Source organism: Diabrotica virgifera, chromosome 2, assembly GCF_917563875.1.
Source record: "Diabrotica virgifera virgifera chromosome 2, PGI_DIABVI_V3a".
NCBI lineage: Eukaryota > Metazoa > Arthropoda > Insecta > Coleoptera > Chrysomelidae > Diabrotica > Diabrotica virgifera.
In genome coordinates, this window is record NC_065444.1 from 6978307 (window position 1) to 6995460 (window position 17154).

The 17154-nt window shown below is 32.9% G+C and overlaps 2 protein-coding genes across 2 annotated transcripts in view; one reads left to right on the plus strand and one right to left on the minus strand.

The window, feature by feature from the left end:
- Positions 1 to 12828, minus strand: LOC126879411 (protein disulfide-isomerase TMX3-like). Its single transcript, XM_050642417.1, has 6 exons — positions 12543 to 12828; positions 12224 to 12485; positions 6315 to 6643; positions 5266 to 5708; positions 299 to 494; positions 1 to 152 (listed from the first exon to the last, which is right to left on the minus strand). The coding sequence occupies exons 1-6, from the start codon at positions 12571 to 12573 to the stop codon at positions 127 to 129; spliced, it is 1287 nt and encodes a 428-aa protein (XP_050498374.1). The 5' UTR covers positions 12574 to 12828; the 3' UTR covers positions 1 to 126.
- Positions 12829 to 14068: 1240 nt separating this feature from the next.
- The window catches only part of LOC126879412 (repetitive organellar protein-like), a 30707-nt gene continuing 27621 nt past the window's right edge, over positions 14069 to 17154 (plus strand). Inside the window, exons 1-4 of the mRNA XM_050642418.1 lie at positions 14069 to 14253; positions 14314 to 14399; positions 14477 to 15006; positions 16424 to 16638. Coding sequence (XP_050498375.1) covers positions 14215 to 14253; positions 14314 to 14399; positions 14477 to 15006; positions 16424 to 16638 — 870 coding nt within the window. The 5' untranslated portion in view covers positions 14069 to 14214. The remainder of the gene's footprint in view (positions 14254 to 14313; positions 14400 to 14476; positions 15007 to 16423; positions 16639 to 17154) is intronic.

The following is a 17154-nucleotide window of genomic DNA, read 5'->3' on the forward strand; positions in this document are numbered from 1 at the left end:
TTTATATTCAACTATTTATTAATAAATAAAAACAATACAACAAATCTTTGGCCAGATTATCACAAATTCAGGTACAAAAACAAAAAATATCTATATTAGATGAAACTACAAGTATTATAATACTACTTAATCTTTCTTCTCGTGAAGTAACTCTGAAAAGAAATGAATATTATGAAGTTATCTAGTTAAATAGAAAAATATAAATCAAATCGGTAAAAAATATTGGTAAGACCTTGTATCGACAGACAACTATCGATTAAATATTAAAATAGATAAACAGTTATCCATATCATCTTACCTTCTTCCTCGTCTTCATCAGCATCTAGAATATTAGCACAGCAGCAAGAATACAGTATAAACGAAAGAAAACCAAGAGGTAATCCAAGCAAAACTGTAGTCAATACTGGATTACCACGCCATCTATCGGATAAGGTAGTCCTCGCTTTAAAATAAGATCTGTACATTCTTACAGCCAAGTCATTACCGCCGTATACCTACAAATAATATAATATTAAAAATTAAAATGGAAACGTTTTAGGCAACTATTTCAAAAATGCATAAAAACAAGCGAATGGAAAACATCGTATCTCAGTACTATACATAAAAAGGAAAATAAAACAATAATTATGAAAATTACCGAGGAATAGCTGTAACTGGATCTATGGGTATCATTACCAGAGAACGGCAGTTCTCGACAGTGGCGCACACCAACACCCTCCTACACGCGACACTATATATACACGAAATTTTCGATTTTCTAAATCTGACTGAAATGAAAATTGGGCCAACTCCCATCTTAAAGTTTAGGAAAAGACTCACCCATTCATATGTCAACCATCAATTTTGGTCCAAGGGTATGGATTTTACGGCCCTTCCTATTTAGGATCTGTTTTTCGTTCTCGTCCCCAAAACTCCCAAAAACTTCGAAAATTTAAGCCGGACCTTTACGGTTTCTAATAGTACTGATCATTACCTTTCCAACGCATGTCTAATTTTTAAAATCGGTTATACCATTCAAAAGTTACCGAGCTCAGAAATATGACTCAATTTCTATTTAAAAAAAGGAAAATGTTTGTGGATATGTATGTATGTATGTGTGTGGAAAAGTTGAACCGATCTGAATTTTTTTTCTGTTTGAACAGGGGGTCAGGGCCGATTCAGAACCGGTGTAGTTTGTGACTTTTGACCACCCATAAGCCAGCTATAGGACTTGGTAGGTACAAAACGGCATATTTTTTGGGGGTATATATCTTCGGTTCAAGAAGAGACAGGAGAACCGCGAATACACCAAATCAATAGTGTTGAGTTAAGCTTTCAAATGGTGTCTAAGACGTCAGCATCAGACATACAAACCGCTCAGTATAACCGAAAAACTGAAAAACTAAACTTTGAAAATTTTGGTTTTTCGACAATTACTCAAAATTTCAACCTACGAATTGCGCCAATAACTGAGCGTTTGTAGAAGGACTCTAGACCAATCTAACGGTGTATTCCTTATATCCAGGAAAATTCGAATGTTTAAGTTATAGGCCTCATAAGTATGATCAAATCTATTTCCTACGGGAAAAACGGTTTTTCAAGCTCAATAATTCCTGTAATAGCTTCAGTTATCATACTTGATCTTAGATGCATCAGATACTACTTGTCAATACATTTCAAACTCATGTTTAGTGATCAAAATCGGTTAAGCCCTTTAGAAGTTATGAAGCTGCAAAATTATAATCCAATTAACGATTATTCCCGAAATGGTTTATGTAGTTGTAGTAACGGGCAATCCGAGTTCATTTACCGGCCCTCCCAATATTTTTTTTCAATCTATTTCGAATAGAAAAAAATCTAGTGTACATTCGATCACTAGATCATTTGGGAGATAATGCGACAAAGGCGTCCATTTATAAAGCTTAACGTGTAATCGAGAAATATTGCATTCTTCAACTTCATACATTTAATTTATAAATAACTTTAAAAACTCCTGATACAAGAAGAAAAAACCGCTAAACGCCGTAAAAATGAGTGGCGCATACAGTATTCCAGCTACAAAAGATCTGATATGAATATTACGTGGCGCGAAAATGTATTTTAATTTTGATGTAAAACAAAATTCTAGTTTTATTTTAAAAGATTTTTCCATATTTGCTAAATTTGAAGTAAACGCGCCACAAAAGAGTTTCAAAATTCAAACTGTATCAAAGTTACTCTTTTGTGGCGCGTTTACTTCAAATTTAGCAAATATTATGGAAAGATCTTTTAAAATAAAACTAGAATTTTGTTTTGCATCAAAACAGGCGCGGATCCAAGGGGGGGTCAATGGGGTCAATTGCCTCCTCCTTGAGACTTCGCCTGGTGTCGCCTTTTTTTTAAGAAAGAGATAATTACTATTGAAAATAAATAGTGAGTTTTGTGTCTTGTTCACAACTGAATAACGGAATGAAACACAAAACAGAATTCCTTCTCCAAAAGTACGTGTTCTCGGTCTTACTGTATGGTGTCGAGCCTTGGACTGTAAATAAAATCGATCTACTTACCTAAATCGCCTTGAGGCTTTCGAAATGTGGTTCTATAGAAGAATTTTAAAAGTATCTTGGGTGAAGAAGATTCGAAACTCCACAATACTACAACGTCTCAGCAAGACTACTGAGATTATAGAAGACATAAGAAGAGAAAAGTGAAGTATTTTGGACATATAATGAGAAGTTTCAAATATAGGTTGCTACAAAATATTATGCAAGTGAAAATAGAAGGCAAACGCAGTCCAGGACGAAAAAGCACTTCGTGGTTGATTTAGGGTGGCAGTGAATAAAATTAAGATAGCTATGATGGTAACCAACGTTCTGAAAGGACATGGTACATGAAGAAAAATAAAGTAACAGCCCATACCGAAAAAGAATCCTGCGTCCGCGAGTGACGAAAAATGTTTTATTTCATTGCCCCCTCCTTGCAAGGTTGCTGGATCCGCCGTTGCATCAAAATGAAAATACAAAAATCCATTTTCGCGTCACGTAATATTCATATCAGATCTTTTGTAGCTGGAATACTGTATGCGCCACTCATTTTTACGGCGTTTAGCGGTTTTTTATTCTTGTACTAGTAGAATATATGGGACGGTTTTGAAGAATCAAATCCCGAAAGAATATTTAGACTCTGAATCAGAAGAACAAGCAGGATTTCGTACTGGTCGATCCACTATTGATCATATTTTCTCCTTAACCCAGAATAGAAAAGAGATGGCACGGAATCAAGAAATTCATATATTGTTCGTTGATCTACGAAAAGTGTACAATCTTCGAGCTCAGCTGCAGGATCTATCGCTTTTAGTGAAACACCAAATTCAAGATGATAATTTATTTCTGCAAATGACACTAACTTCCCGGGAGACCTAATGACCACTACTTTACTGACCGCTTCGTATGATGGTTGAACTGAGAACCATTCTCTCGGTGAACTGTACCATAGTTTTATAGAATCTAATTTTGGGTCATCAGTGACACGAGGCTCATTGTTTCTTGTATCGAACAAAGGTTATTAGTTTTTTGCTTTAGTCAGCGATTTTGTATCATTTCCAAATATGTATATTGTTTATGCACAGAATTTTACTAGCTCGTACTCGTGGTGTACAATAACAATAACTTTGCTTTGATATACGGGGTGTGATTATATATTGTTTAATTACGAAGATATGAATGCTGAATATTTGAGATTAAACAGAAAGCCTACGATAACGTTCCACTGAAGAAGCTGTGGCAATTAATGGAGAGAAAGAATATTAATATACATAGAATTAAATAAAAGCCGTCAAAAAACTATTCGCGGTGTGCAAGTACTTGGAAAGGAAACGAGAAACGACCGTGCGCGAATCGCGGAGAAATATTGCAACTATCTTAAATAATTCATATAATACCTTCTGTCATTGAAGCAGAAAAATTATATATTGCTCCACAATATTGATATGATATGCAATTATTATATAAAGGTAAATTTAATTAATTGTATTTTGAGTACAGTACTGCATTTTATTAACTAATTTTATTTACTACATACAATTGTTCACGTTTTCATAACATAACCTGAATTTTATTTTTTCTTCTTGCTATTTTTTTGGACTATGGCCTTGACAATTATCCAGTAACCAGGACTAATATAATCGGCCAATATAATTAAAAGTGCGAATAAAAGTACAGAGCGTAGAAATAGGGGTCGCTTTGCCGAACTTGCACGGTCCCAATACAATCAACCCATAACAAAAATAAAAACAGGGACACAAATAACAACAAAATGTGTAATATCAAACGGATTAAAGCAAGGATATTGCCTGTCCCCCACTTTATTTAAAATATACCTCGAAAGTGATTTAAAAAGATTGAAACAAAAATGTATAACAATGGGGATATCACTCAACAACACTATGGTAATATACGCTCCACTGGCGAAGCGTCCATGTAACCACTGTTACCATTGGTAACAGTTAAAAACCTTGCAAATAAATATTTTATGACTACTATGAAATAATTCCAGTTATATTTTTTACCAACAGAAATATTTGTTAATAGTACCTAACTCAGTCAATATAACTAATAGACGCACGAAAATATTGGCGAGTTTATGTGAATCCGTTGCACGATATTATACGTTGTTACAACTTTTGTGTGTGGTAACGCAGGGATGATCCTCGCTATCGGTCCGCTGGACCTCCATTTTTGACCCTTCGCTTCGTTATCGATCATTCGTTATCTGTACACTAAATAGATACGAAGCGAATACGTTCGATAACGAAGCAAAGGGTCAAAAATCGAGGTCCTGGCTCGTTTCTGAAAATTTTGAAGGATCTACGGCATGGGTGCGCTGTGTATTAGTAAGCCTTGTTACCATTTTTTGTTCTGGTAACGTTAGTTTAGTACCTATTACAGTGTGCGTATATTTAAACATGGAAGAGTGTCGTTGCGTAATCGATCAACTACTTGAAAAGTCATTCTCCTTATATATTTTTTATATATAATTTTGAAGAAAAAAATGAGATTATTGAAAATGGAAGACTTAAAATATAAGCGAATGAAAGAATTTGCGTCGATCTATTAAAAATAGTTCCATAGAGAATGTTATAAACCGACATGTAGTAGAAAGGCAAATAAAGAAAGCTTAGATCTAATGTCAACATAATTGCTTTGATGAAGCCAAAAAAGTTAGGTCTACAAATTCTAGTGACAAAAATAGATTTTGGGAAATGGTTTACATTCGCTAGAAAAAATAAAAGTAGTAAGGTATACTTACTGTTGCTGTTTGATTAATCACCTTCTCCAAAAATAGTTCTATAGCATCGACGGTCATTTCAGTAGGATCATCTTCAGGAACATGATGATGCAATGTAGTAGAATTCAAAACGATCAAATAAGGTAAAGCAACAATCTGCATGACTATATTATTAGCTAACTCATGGCTAGTGCTCCAGCCGAATTGGAAACTGTCATGATATTTATCGCGGTTTTTCCTCGCTATACTTTCAACGAGGTTTCGGAAGTCGAGCATGTCTTTTGGTATCTGCAGTAATTTGTTTTCTTCTACTACGACGAGGACAATAAATTTTTCGGTTCGTAGAATCTCGTTGATGTTAGTCTCTGTAATTTTTGGAAACGTTTCGAATCTTTCTTCATTAATCCATTTGTGCATTGAAGAATTTATGTGGTCAGCTTCAATTTGATTATTACCTTCTCCAACTAAAAGAAAAGATCAATGTATAGTCAGGAACAGTCAAAGTACATGATACTCGGAAATACAGATAACGTATTATCATAACGAAAAATTTTCAAATCGATTTTTCTAGAAAACGGTGCATCCTACCGCCTTAAAGTAAGAGGGCCTTTTAGTACTAGAACACAATTTAATAATCCAGTGTCAAAAATGCTTAGAAGTTACAAGACAAAAAAGTTATGTGGTAAAATACCAGTTGCCCTACCCAAAACTGGAGCCTATGACCGGTACTAGAAATTAGTAATTGATGAAATCGATTTATCTCTGGAAGATAAATAAGCATACCAGTTTTTGTTTTTCTAAGTAACAGTGATCTGGAGATATTTAAGAAAAACTAATTCCACGATGCCATCTTCAAAGAGCTCTAGATTCTTCAGGAAGCATTTTCGGACTAGGTGAATTGGGTTAAATTGTCTTAAAATTATCTGAAGAATCTCTAGTCTTCTTTTGTCGGGAGAGTTTCTGGACACCCTGTATAAGTATTATATACATATTATTGTATTTTTAGCCCTGGGCCTTCAAGACCTGTGGAGCTTTGTAAATAAATAAATAAACTATATTCAAATCCTTACCCGAATAAAAGTAATGTGAATTCTCCTTGTGAACAAACACTGCAGGAAGCGTGTGAATATCTACGTGTTTGTTGGCAATTTCCTCAGTGGCTGAATAGTAAAACGCATGTGCCTGAAACTTGGAGGCCACATCATAAAATGTGTTCCACAAAAGCCCATCTCGTTCGCCCACATACATGAAAAACAGTTGGTTCATATTTTTTATATTGATAAGACTCTCAGGTCGCGTTACTTGTTGTACAGGTGGTCCGGCCAATCTAATAGCAAAGCTTATTATCTCATCTGTTATTTTCTCTCCTTCAAAGGTAAAATCCTCTTCAGCTTTTATACTGAAAAAAAATTTAGTACTAATAATATTGCCATAATAAGCAGTAACAAAAGGGTATTAAGCAAAAAAAATAGGGAGCTGAAACGGTAAGCTGCTACATTTGGTCTATACTGAAATGAAAGTAGGTAAAACAAAGGGACCTCTCTTGCAAGCCGCAAAAAACAAAGGGACCTTTTGCTATTATTCAAGATCTTAAATGGTATATGCAATATACAACTACTACTTAATAAGATCGCACTGTTTGTATCACCTCGCACCACAGACAAGTGCGAACATTTTATGTACCATTCCATAGGTTTAATTATTCACTTTTTTCGTTCTTACCCAGAGTCTTGAATTTAGCAAACTCCCTTTACAATTTACAACTGTTCGACGACTCCATCAGTCGTTTTAAAAGAAATTTACATGGGATCAATATTTGAGTGAAACGTCTGTAATTTGTTAACTTGTTTTTATGATATTATTTCCTATTACATATTTACTTCTATATTATTAGACCAGTAAGGATCTGTTTTTAGGGGGATGTGAGAGGTGGCATTCAGATTTTTGCGGATAAAGTTAGGTGATAACTTCGTTAATAATAATTGATTTATGCTCCTTCTCAAATATGCCCGGAACATTAATAAAAAAAATAAAATATTTAAAAATTTCAAAAAATTTCGTTTTTTTCTACTTTTTTGCTTATAACTTAAAAACTATTCATTTTAGAACAAAGTCCTATAGAAATAAAACAAAGGTAATTAAATTTTCTATCAGATGTGATTGGTTAAAAATGTCTTAATTTATCACCCTTGCTTCAAAATAGCAATAAATATAAAATAAGGGGGCAAAATAAGCCTGTCCTTATTCAATGATTTTCCATCACTTAGGTTACACTTGGAACCTTCCTAATTCGCTTAGAAAATTTTGGTAATGTGCTAAAACCGTACACCAAATTTCATTAAAATTGACTTACTAGATTTTGCATAATAATTTTGCAATCTAAACTTTTTTTTAAAAATTAAAATTTTTTAAAATCTTGCACAACAAAAACTAGAACATACAAAGATTTGTCAATTTTTTTACATATAAAGAAGTACTCCACCTATCTAATGCACTTTACAGAATTGAAATCGGATTATTTAAGCAGCCTCAGCAATGTTTTAAAGTTATAAACAATTTTTTGGCTTATAAACAAATTAGTGCTGTGGCCAGAAGGGGGTGCTACGGGCTCCTTTATTTAGATGGACTTACCCAAGTTTTTTATGTATTTTGACCCGTAGAACACGAATTTTTTGGGTAACAGTTGATCCGGATGTCGATAAGATTGTTATAAACAAAGAACTTGAGAAATTACATAAAGTCGATTTTTCGCAAAATATTTTTTTTTTGTATTTCTTGGGTAATTCTAAGCAAAAAATGTTCTTACAAGTTTTTTTATAGGATGCATAGTTTTCGAGATAAACGCGGTGGAACTTTCAAAAAATCTAGAAATTGCAATTTTTGAACGCGAATAACGTTTGATTAAAAAATAAAATAGCAATTCTGCTGACAGCATTTGAAAGTTTAAGCCAAATTATACCGGTTTTAATTATATGCATTGCTAAAAATTAATTTTTTTATTATTAAACAAAGCTATTTGTTTATAAGCCAAAAAATTGTTTATAAATTTAAAACATTGCTGGGGCCCCTTAAATAATCCGATTTTAATTCTATAAAGTGTATTAGATAGGTAGAGCACCTCTTTATATGTAAAAAAATTAGCCAACTTCTAAATGGTCTACTTTTTGTTCAGAAAGACTTTAAAAAAATTGAACTTTTTTAAAAACATTTAGATTGCAAATTTATTAGCTCGATTTTAATGAAATTTGGTACACGATTTAAGTATATTACAAAGAATTTCCTATATTACTAAGGTTCTAAGTGCCACCAAAGTAGTTAAAAAATATTGATTAACAACAGATTTATTTTGCCCCCTTATTTTGTATTTATTGCTATATTGCAGAAAAGGTAATACCTTAAGACATTTTTTACCAGTCGTATATCATACAAAATTCAATTATCTTTATTTTATTTTTACGACTTTGTTCCAAAATGAATCGTTTTAAAGTTATAAGCAAAGAAAGCAGAAAAAAATCGATGTTTTTCGAAATTTTTAAATATTTTAATTTTTCATTAATGTTCCGGGCATATTTGAGAAGGAGCATAAGTCAATTATTATTACTGAAGGTGCCACCTAACTTTATCTGCAAAAATGCGAATGCCACCTCTCACATCCAAAAATAGACGTTTTTTCGCAGATCCTTACTGGTCTATATATTTATATTTCTGTATGTCTGTTGTTTATATTATAGTATGTTATTGTTTTTATCTGTACACTATGTATTTATGTAACACTTTATGTTCAATTAAAAAATGCAATGCATTTTTATAGAATTGGGCTTGCCCGTAAAAAATAAATAAATAAATAAATAAAACAAAATATATGGAGTGCACAAAGTCCAATCAACATGCGAATCACAAGGTAGACAACCATACCTACTAATATGCCTCCACTTTTCCCTACCTACGCCCAATAATAAATATGACAACAAGAAAGCCAGTCAAGAAATACAAGCACGGATTGTTAGCAGTTATGAGTACTTTTATGCATAGGTACAAAGACTTAATGAAAAGTAAGTTACTGAATCGTGAGTCTAAGCTTAAAATCTACAAAGCAGTAATTAGATGAGTGGTAACATATGGATTACAACAATAGCCGAGATTAGAACAGCAGTGGACAAATTAAATAACAATAAATCACTGGGATCGGATCAAGTAGCATCGGAATTACTGAAGGAAGGAGGAGACGCACTACAGAAAACAATACATGTATTGATAACAAAGATATGGTCAAATAAACAGCTACCAGCGGAGTGGAATAGTGGTATTATTGTACCATTACATAAAAAAGGGAATCAGTTAGAATGTGGAAACTACCGTGGAATCACGCTGCTGAATGCAGCATACAAAATAATGTCCAACGTCATTTATGAAAGACTTAGACCACACGCTGAAAAAATAGTTGGCAGGTACCAAAGTGGCTTCTGTAGACAGAAGTCAACAATAGACCAGATATTTGTTCTGCGACAGATCCTTGAAAAAACAAGTGAACATAACATCGACACACATCATCTCTTCATAGACTTCGAAAGCGCATATGACAATATAAACCGAGAATTCTTAATAAAAGCAATGAAAGAATTTAATATACCAACACAACTAATAGAACTGATAAAAGAATCTCTAAAAGTAGAAAGTAAAATCCGGATACAAAACGAACTAACGGAAACAATAGATGTGAAAAAGGGACTACGCCAGGGAGACGCTCTATCATGCATCTTGTTCAACATTGTACTCGAGAAAATAATGAGGGACACAACAGTCAATACTCGAGGAACAATAATTAATAAAAGCGTGCAAATACTAGCATTTGCAGATGATGTTGACATAATCGCAAGATCAAGAAGAGAAATGATAGAGGCATTCAATCAAATAGAACGAGCTGCACAAAATAGTGGCCTGAAAATCAACCAGAACAAAACAAAATATATGCAGGTAAGTAAAAACACAGAAATAAGGCAGCCACAAAATATAACAATAGGAGAATACAACATTGAGGGGGTAAAAAACTTTACATACTTGGGATCCCTAGTCACATCTGATAATAACGTAGCAGAGGAAGTGAAGAGGCGAATATTTATTGCCAATAAAAGTTATCATGGCTTAATTCGGCAACTAAGATCAGACAACGTCGCAAGGAAAACAAAATGCCAAATATACAAAACCCTAATAAGACCGGTACTCACATACGGCTCAGAAACCTGGACACTCACTAAAAGAGAGGAAACATTGCTAGCCACCTTTGAAAGAAAAATCTTGCGACACATATATAAGGGCACAAAAGAAAATGGAATTTGGCGAAGAAGGTACAACTTTGAACTATACGAAATATACCAGGATCCAGATATCATAACATTCATTAAAATAGGACGGCTGCGTTGGATGGGCCATGTAGAAAGAATGGAAGAAGGCGAAATACCAAACAAAATATTCAAACAGATGCCAGTAGGAAAAAGAACAAGAGGAAGACCGAAGCTGAGATATTTAGAACAAATAGAAAATGATATAAAAACCTTAAAAATAAAAAACTGGAGCAAAAAAGCACAAAACAGATCAGAGTGGAGAAGAATCCTGGAACAGGCCAAGACCCAGAAAGGGCTGTCGAGCCAATGATGATGATGATGATGAACATATGGATATGAAACTTAGACCCTCTTAACTACTGATGACAAACCACTGAGAATATTTTAGCGCAAAATAATAAGAAAGATATTTGCCAACCCGTTGCAGTGATGGTTCGTGGAGAATTAAAATGAACTACGATCTAGAATCTAGATGAACTAATGCAGAGTGCAGATATTGTAAGATTTGTAAAGTCACAAAGACTAAACTGGTTTGGTCACTTAGAAAGAATGACAGATAATCGAGCTCTAAAAGTAATCCAGAGATGAAAGCCCCAAGGAAATAGAACAAGAGGAAGGCCCCGTAAAAGATTGATAGACGGTAAAGAGGAAGATCGTAAAATCATGAACATCAAGTTTACAGTCATACAGCATTATAATAACATTATATTTTTATTTATTTATTTATTTATTTTCAACGGGCTACTGCCCAATAAGATTACAAGTTTATAAGTCCAATATACATAATACATGTGTCAATAATAATTAAAATACAATAAAATAGTAATAATAAAACAATAATACAATAAAATATAAATATCACAAACTTAATCACATAAATCAGATTTATATATCACAATAATGACTATCTATCCAACAACTACTCAAACAAACATACATCTGAGGCCAGAGATGAATTCAGACTTCGGTGCAAAGAAATCTAGATCAGGGTGAATATTTGCCCATCTTAGTGCTCGAGATAAAAAGTTGTTATATGCATAGTTGGTTCTATGGATAGGAACATAGAATGTTTGATTTAATCGAGTTCTGCAGAGAAGTACATGGAGACCAACCTGCTCAAGTAGCTGAGGACACAAAACTGTTGAATTAATTATGCCATAGAGCATCCCTGCATCCTTAATTACTCGTCGGTCATAGGTGTATAGGTATATAGGTATAGGTGATATACTGGTCATAGGTGTGAGTGGCCGTGGGTAACGGCATAAACGCTGGCCTCATACGCCAGTAGACGTGGGTTCGATCCCTGCCAAAGACAAACCATTTTCATTTCCAATAATGACACGAGCAGTCTCACCGTGCCTCGGAGAGTACGTTAAGCCGTCGGTCCCCCTGGGCTAGTGTACATCGACACTAGTTACTTGAAACAGGGTTAAAGATGTAATTGGCGCTGGAACTATCCGAAAGGATCTCCCCGGTAAAAATGCCATACGATATTATTATTATTATTACTGGTCATAAATACATATAGGAGACCAGACTAGTGTGCCATATTCTAATTGAGAGCGTACAAGAGACTTTCAATACTGATCATGCATCATTTCTATTTAACACATGTAATTCATTTTAATAATACTTACAGTTTAATTGTGGGATAAGTCGTAATATCAAAAGATTTTCCTACATTTGGAAATATTGTACAATCAACTTTTCCCACTCTAATATGAGTATTCTTTAGGGCTTGAACTACGTGTGCCCAAATAGGTTCAAGTCTCTTACAATGTCCACACCAAGGAGTGTAAAATTTAACCAGCCAATACCCACCGTCTTTTCGAACGTCGATAAAGTTATCTCCCAATTCTAATATCCATTTTGAGGAAGGTGAAACTACTATGATACATTCTAAAAAATAATATTTTCAATGATAACAGGCAAATCAATTTGATAATATGTACTTACTTATCAATAATACAAGTCTGAAAATATGCATTGTTAATGTTTCAATTCATATTTAATCCAGCAAATATATAAATTATTCTGAAAAATGTCTTCCCTGTTTTTTTAATTTGCAAATACCAATACACTAGGGTTATTCATATTGTGTTTATCAACTTAATATAAATTAGAATAGGTATTAATGTTTACAAATTTAAACTTTTTAAGCCAACAATAATTATTTTTACTAATATCTATCCTTTATTGATTTTTTAAATATGTTTATTTCCCACCCCATTTAACCAATAGACATTCTTCTTTTTCGCGAATACTTCTAATAGTGGATATACATCAACCTTAGATGTGGCAGCACTGTCCAGCTGTCAAATAGAGGGCCTATTTATAAAATTAAAATTTCCAAATAAATTTGTTCTTCTATATCTTTACTCTCATCAATAACAAAAGTATTTTCATAAATGGTTCAAAATCTATTTCATTATTACTTTCTTTATATATTTTAAATGCATTGAATGAGAAATTTTTAATTCATTTTCTAGATTTCCATTTATCTAGTCACATTAATTTTCTGAATTTTGCTCACCGCACTCAAATTTCACAAGATAAAAATAAATGTGATTTCTTTTTGAAGCCACTTCCATTTGATCGGATATAGTAATAATTGAAATACTTTGGTTGAAACCAATTGAAATTACAAAAATCTAGACACAAATTAATATTTTTGTAGTCCCTCTATACTAGTGATGTTGATTATAGTTACTTTCGAATATTCGTTACAAATCGTTACTTTTGTGTAAAGTAATCATTTACAGTATTCGCTACTTTGATTACTTTTGTTACTTTTGTATTTGAGTACCGGTAATCATATGGAGAATCGTATTTCTCAGTAGTTAGGTATTTTGTATAGGTATAGATATAGATCTAGATAAAAATATAGGGTTCTCGCATTCGATCTTTGTTAATGACATACATTACATATTTTATGTACATCCATTATACCTCCCTCTGTTTAATCTTGTCTTCTCCTCACCCTTAACGCTTCATACCGATAACGATATTCGATAACACTCGTAAACTACCGGTCCCGTCCGTTACTCGCTGGGATACGATTGGTAGAAAGTAATCAAGTGTACTGGTTGTAGATACAATAGTCGTTACTCGCTCTGTTACGATTGGTACGAAGTAACGAAGTAATCAGAGTAATCAAAGTAGATACAATAGTCGTTACTCGCTCTGATACGATTGGTACGAAGTAACGCATTAATCAGAGTAATCAAAGTAATCGAAGTAAATACAATAGTCGTTACTCGCTCTGATACGATTGGTACGAAGTAACGAAGTAATCAAAGTAACGATTTGCCTCTTCGTGTAGTAATCGTTACTTTCGGTACTCGTAAGTAACGAGTACTTTGTAACGAATAGTTACTTTTTCAACATCACTACTCTATACACTGTTGCCAAATTTGAAAAGAAATATTCCGACGAAGTAGGTCACTATTAAGTTTACCGGTAAAAAGAAGAATGACATTTATTTAAATTTGTTGTCAACGGTAATTCAACAACTTTTTAACTTTTAACGGACGCCAAATTGTAAGATACTTTATAATTTAGAATTATAATAAACGTGAAACAAATATAAGACAATAAGACAGTGTTCTAACTAAATATTATCGTTAAAATGGAGAATCCATTATGGGAACGCGTTCTAATAGATTGGGTAAGATTAAGAGGCATGTTACAGTTTTTGTTTATACATAACTTTGCTCTTGTTTTGTAGGTAAATTGTTTAAAACTTTCTAATCCCATTCAGAAACTCGACGACCTCAGAGATGGTTTATTCTTTAGTAACCTTCATAAATTAACGTAAGTATATACCTCAATCAACGATAACATTGATATTTTTTTAACTCCTGTCTTTATAACATTTTTTCTATTTTCAGAAAAAAGTCGTCAGACACCGATTGTGATATACTAACATATATTTTTGATGTTTTAAACGAACACTATTCCGACTTTATTATACACAATAAAACCATTATACATCTTAGTGATCTCCCCAAAGATGATCTATGTGCTATTACTTCACTTTTGATGCACTACACGATTATGCATGACCGAAGAGATGTACTAACATCTCCACTTTGTTACAATCTTCAAGAATTTACCCAAATCAAAATCCGGAGCTTTCTGGAAAAGGTACAAGACAACGTAAACCATGCCGAACTTGCCAGGATAATAAATAGTTGTATAGAAGACAATAGAAATTATAACTTTATCTCTAGTCCTTTGCATACTTCACGTAACAGTCCTCTACATGATGTGTTGAAGACTCCTGCTGTAAAGAGCACTAGGTTGTTTGAAAGAGATAAAGAAATAGCTAAATTAAAAGCAAATTTAGAATTGGTTCAAGAAGAGAAAGAAATTGCGGAAAAGGATCTCCAGAGTCAAATTGAAAGGAATAAAAAGTTGGGTATGTATAAAATTACTGTTTTCTATCCTCTTTATCATTTTGTGTGCTTTTTTAGTAAAATTGTACCATTTTCCATTTAAAACTAGGGGGTATGGTTTGGAAAAAAGGTGGGTATTTTGGAATTTTTTTATTATTTTAACACATTCACAGACACGACTGCATATGAAGTCACTTACTCCATCAAAAGACATGGGTACATGTGAAGCGTGTCCAGTGAATATGTTAAACGAAAGTACATAGCTTCAAGAATTATTTTTTGAAAATTTCAGTGATAAACTTTTAACAGCTGTTCCCCCTTGTCTTTTGTAAATTACTCTGCTACTCAAAAACATATTCCATTGTGCTTCACTTTATGGTTTGACAGACAAAAATAAAAATAAAAGTTGTCAAAACTTCAAACAAGTTATCTCAAAAGAGCTTTATTCAAAGGCGGTGGACATAATAACTCAAAAACTTCTTGGCCGATCCACCTGAAATTTTTCCATAGATTTTCTTTAGACATTTAATGAGGTAAGGCTGTCGATATATTTTTTGTTTTATGCTTATTTTTTGTTTAACAATAAAAAATATATTGATTTTCACCCTTTTTTTATGAAAATTTTATTATTTTGACTTCTGAGTGATACCAAAAACTCAAAAATCATTAAAACTAAAATATTAGACAGCTTTACCTCGAAAAACTCATGAGCTAATAAAATCTTTTTGGTTTGTTTATTTCACATGATCCAACGACAAGTTCTGATGTCCACTGCAAAATTCATTTGTTTTTGAGGTGTCTGTAAAAATTTGGCACTGTTATCTTATTTTTCAATATTTCGACTAACACAATTCTATCATAGTTTCAAAAAAAAATTGAGAAAACAGAAATGTGCTTTAAATGGTGAGTTCAAAAAACCATACCCCCACCCTTAATTTACAGTCTTCACCTTTAGTATTTAAAATCAAATATCATCTTGCATTGTTTAGTAAAATGTAAAAAAATGATATTTAATCTTTTGTATATTTTGTTCATTAGAAATATATTGTTATCACCAAATTAAACAAAATATCAATTAAAAATAAAAAATTAAAAATATCAAAACCAGTTGTCAGATACCTGTATTGTAGAGTGTCACAAAAAAAGTTTTTATTTGCTAATTTCTTTGGTCTAATATTGAAATAGGTTATTTCATCTGTTTTTATTCATTAAAAATTAATCAACTAATTACTTCATGTGTTTTATCTTTTTATAATCTATTACTTAGGAACTTATTTTAAGTTTGCCTTTTCACATCGCTTTTGAATAAACCAGGAGTATATGTAGTAATGTAGTACCTATTACCTGAAGTAAACATTTCTTCAAAAAATAATATTTACCACATTTTTTATATTGACCCCTCTAAACAAAGCTCTATTTAATGTATTGTTATAAATTCAGAAAAACAATTGGGCCAAAAAACCGTAGAGATATCAAATCTAAGGAGCGAGGTCCTTGAATTAGAAAATAGGACTCCACCACACTACAGGGATAAGGATTACAGGGAAATGCAGAAAATACTAAGGACCAAAGTCGATAGTCTTGAACAAATCCTAGAACAAAGTGATAAAGAGAACCTAGAATTAAGAGAAGAGAGAGATAAAGAAAGAGCACAGGTTAGTGAGTTTATATAATATTTATTTACTTCTCGGAGGTAAACTACACTACTGTATGTCATTTCGAGCTACTGTGCAGTAGAGCACTTTGAAAGTTATAATGGGATGTATGTATCCAATTTTTTGTCATATTTCACAGATCATCTTGCTATCATGTAAATAGTCTTCCTTTGTTTTGTTTATCTGTTCTTGGTCTCCATTCGATTAAGTTGCATGTCCCCCTTAGGCTGGTCGTCCATTGGAAGCATAGTCGCGTGACTCGTAGGTATACGTCCGTGTATGAGCGATCATGCGACTGAGCGACTAGTATCATCCACTGCAGGCGACTGTATACTACTTAGTTCGCGACTGTCAAACTTACTGTCGTCATCAAAAGAAAGTGTATTTTTGTGAATAGCTTGTAAAATATACATAGAAAGCTTAGTTTGCAAAGGAATAATTTATTACACAAATATGTATGTTATCTATTAACAACTTTAAAAAGGTTGGTACCTTTGTACAATGGCCTCCCCTTTA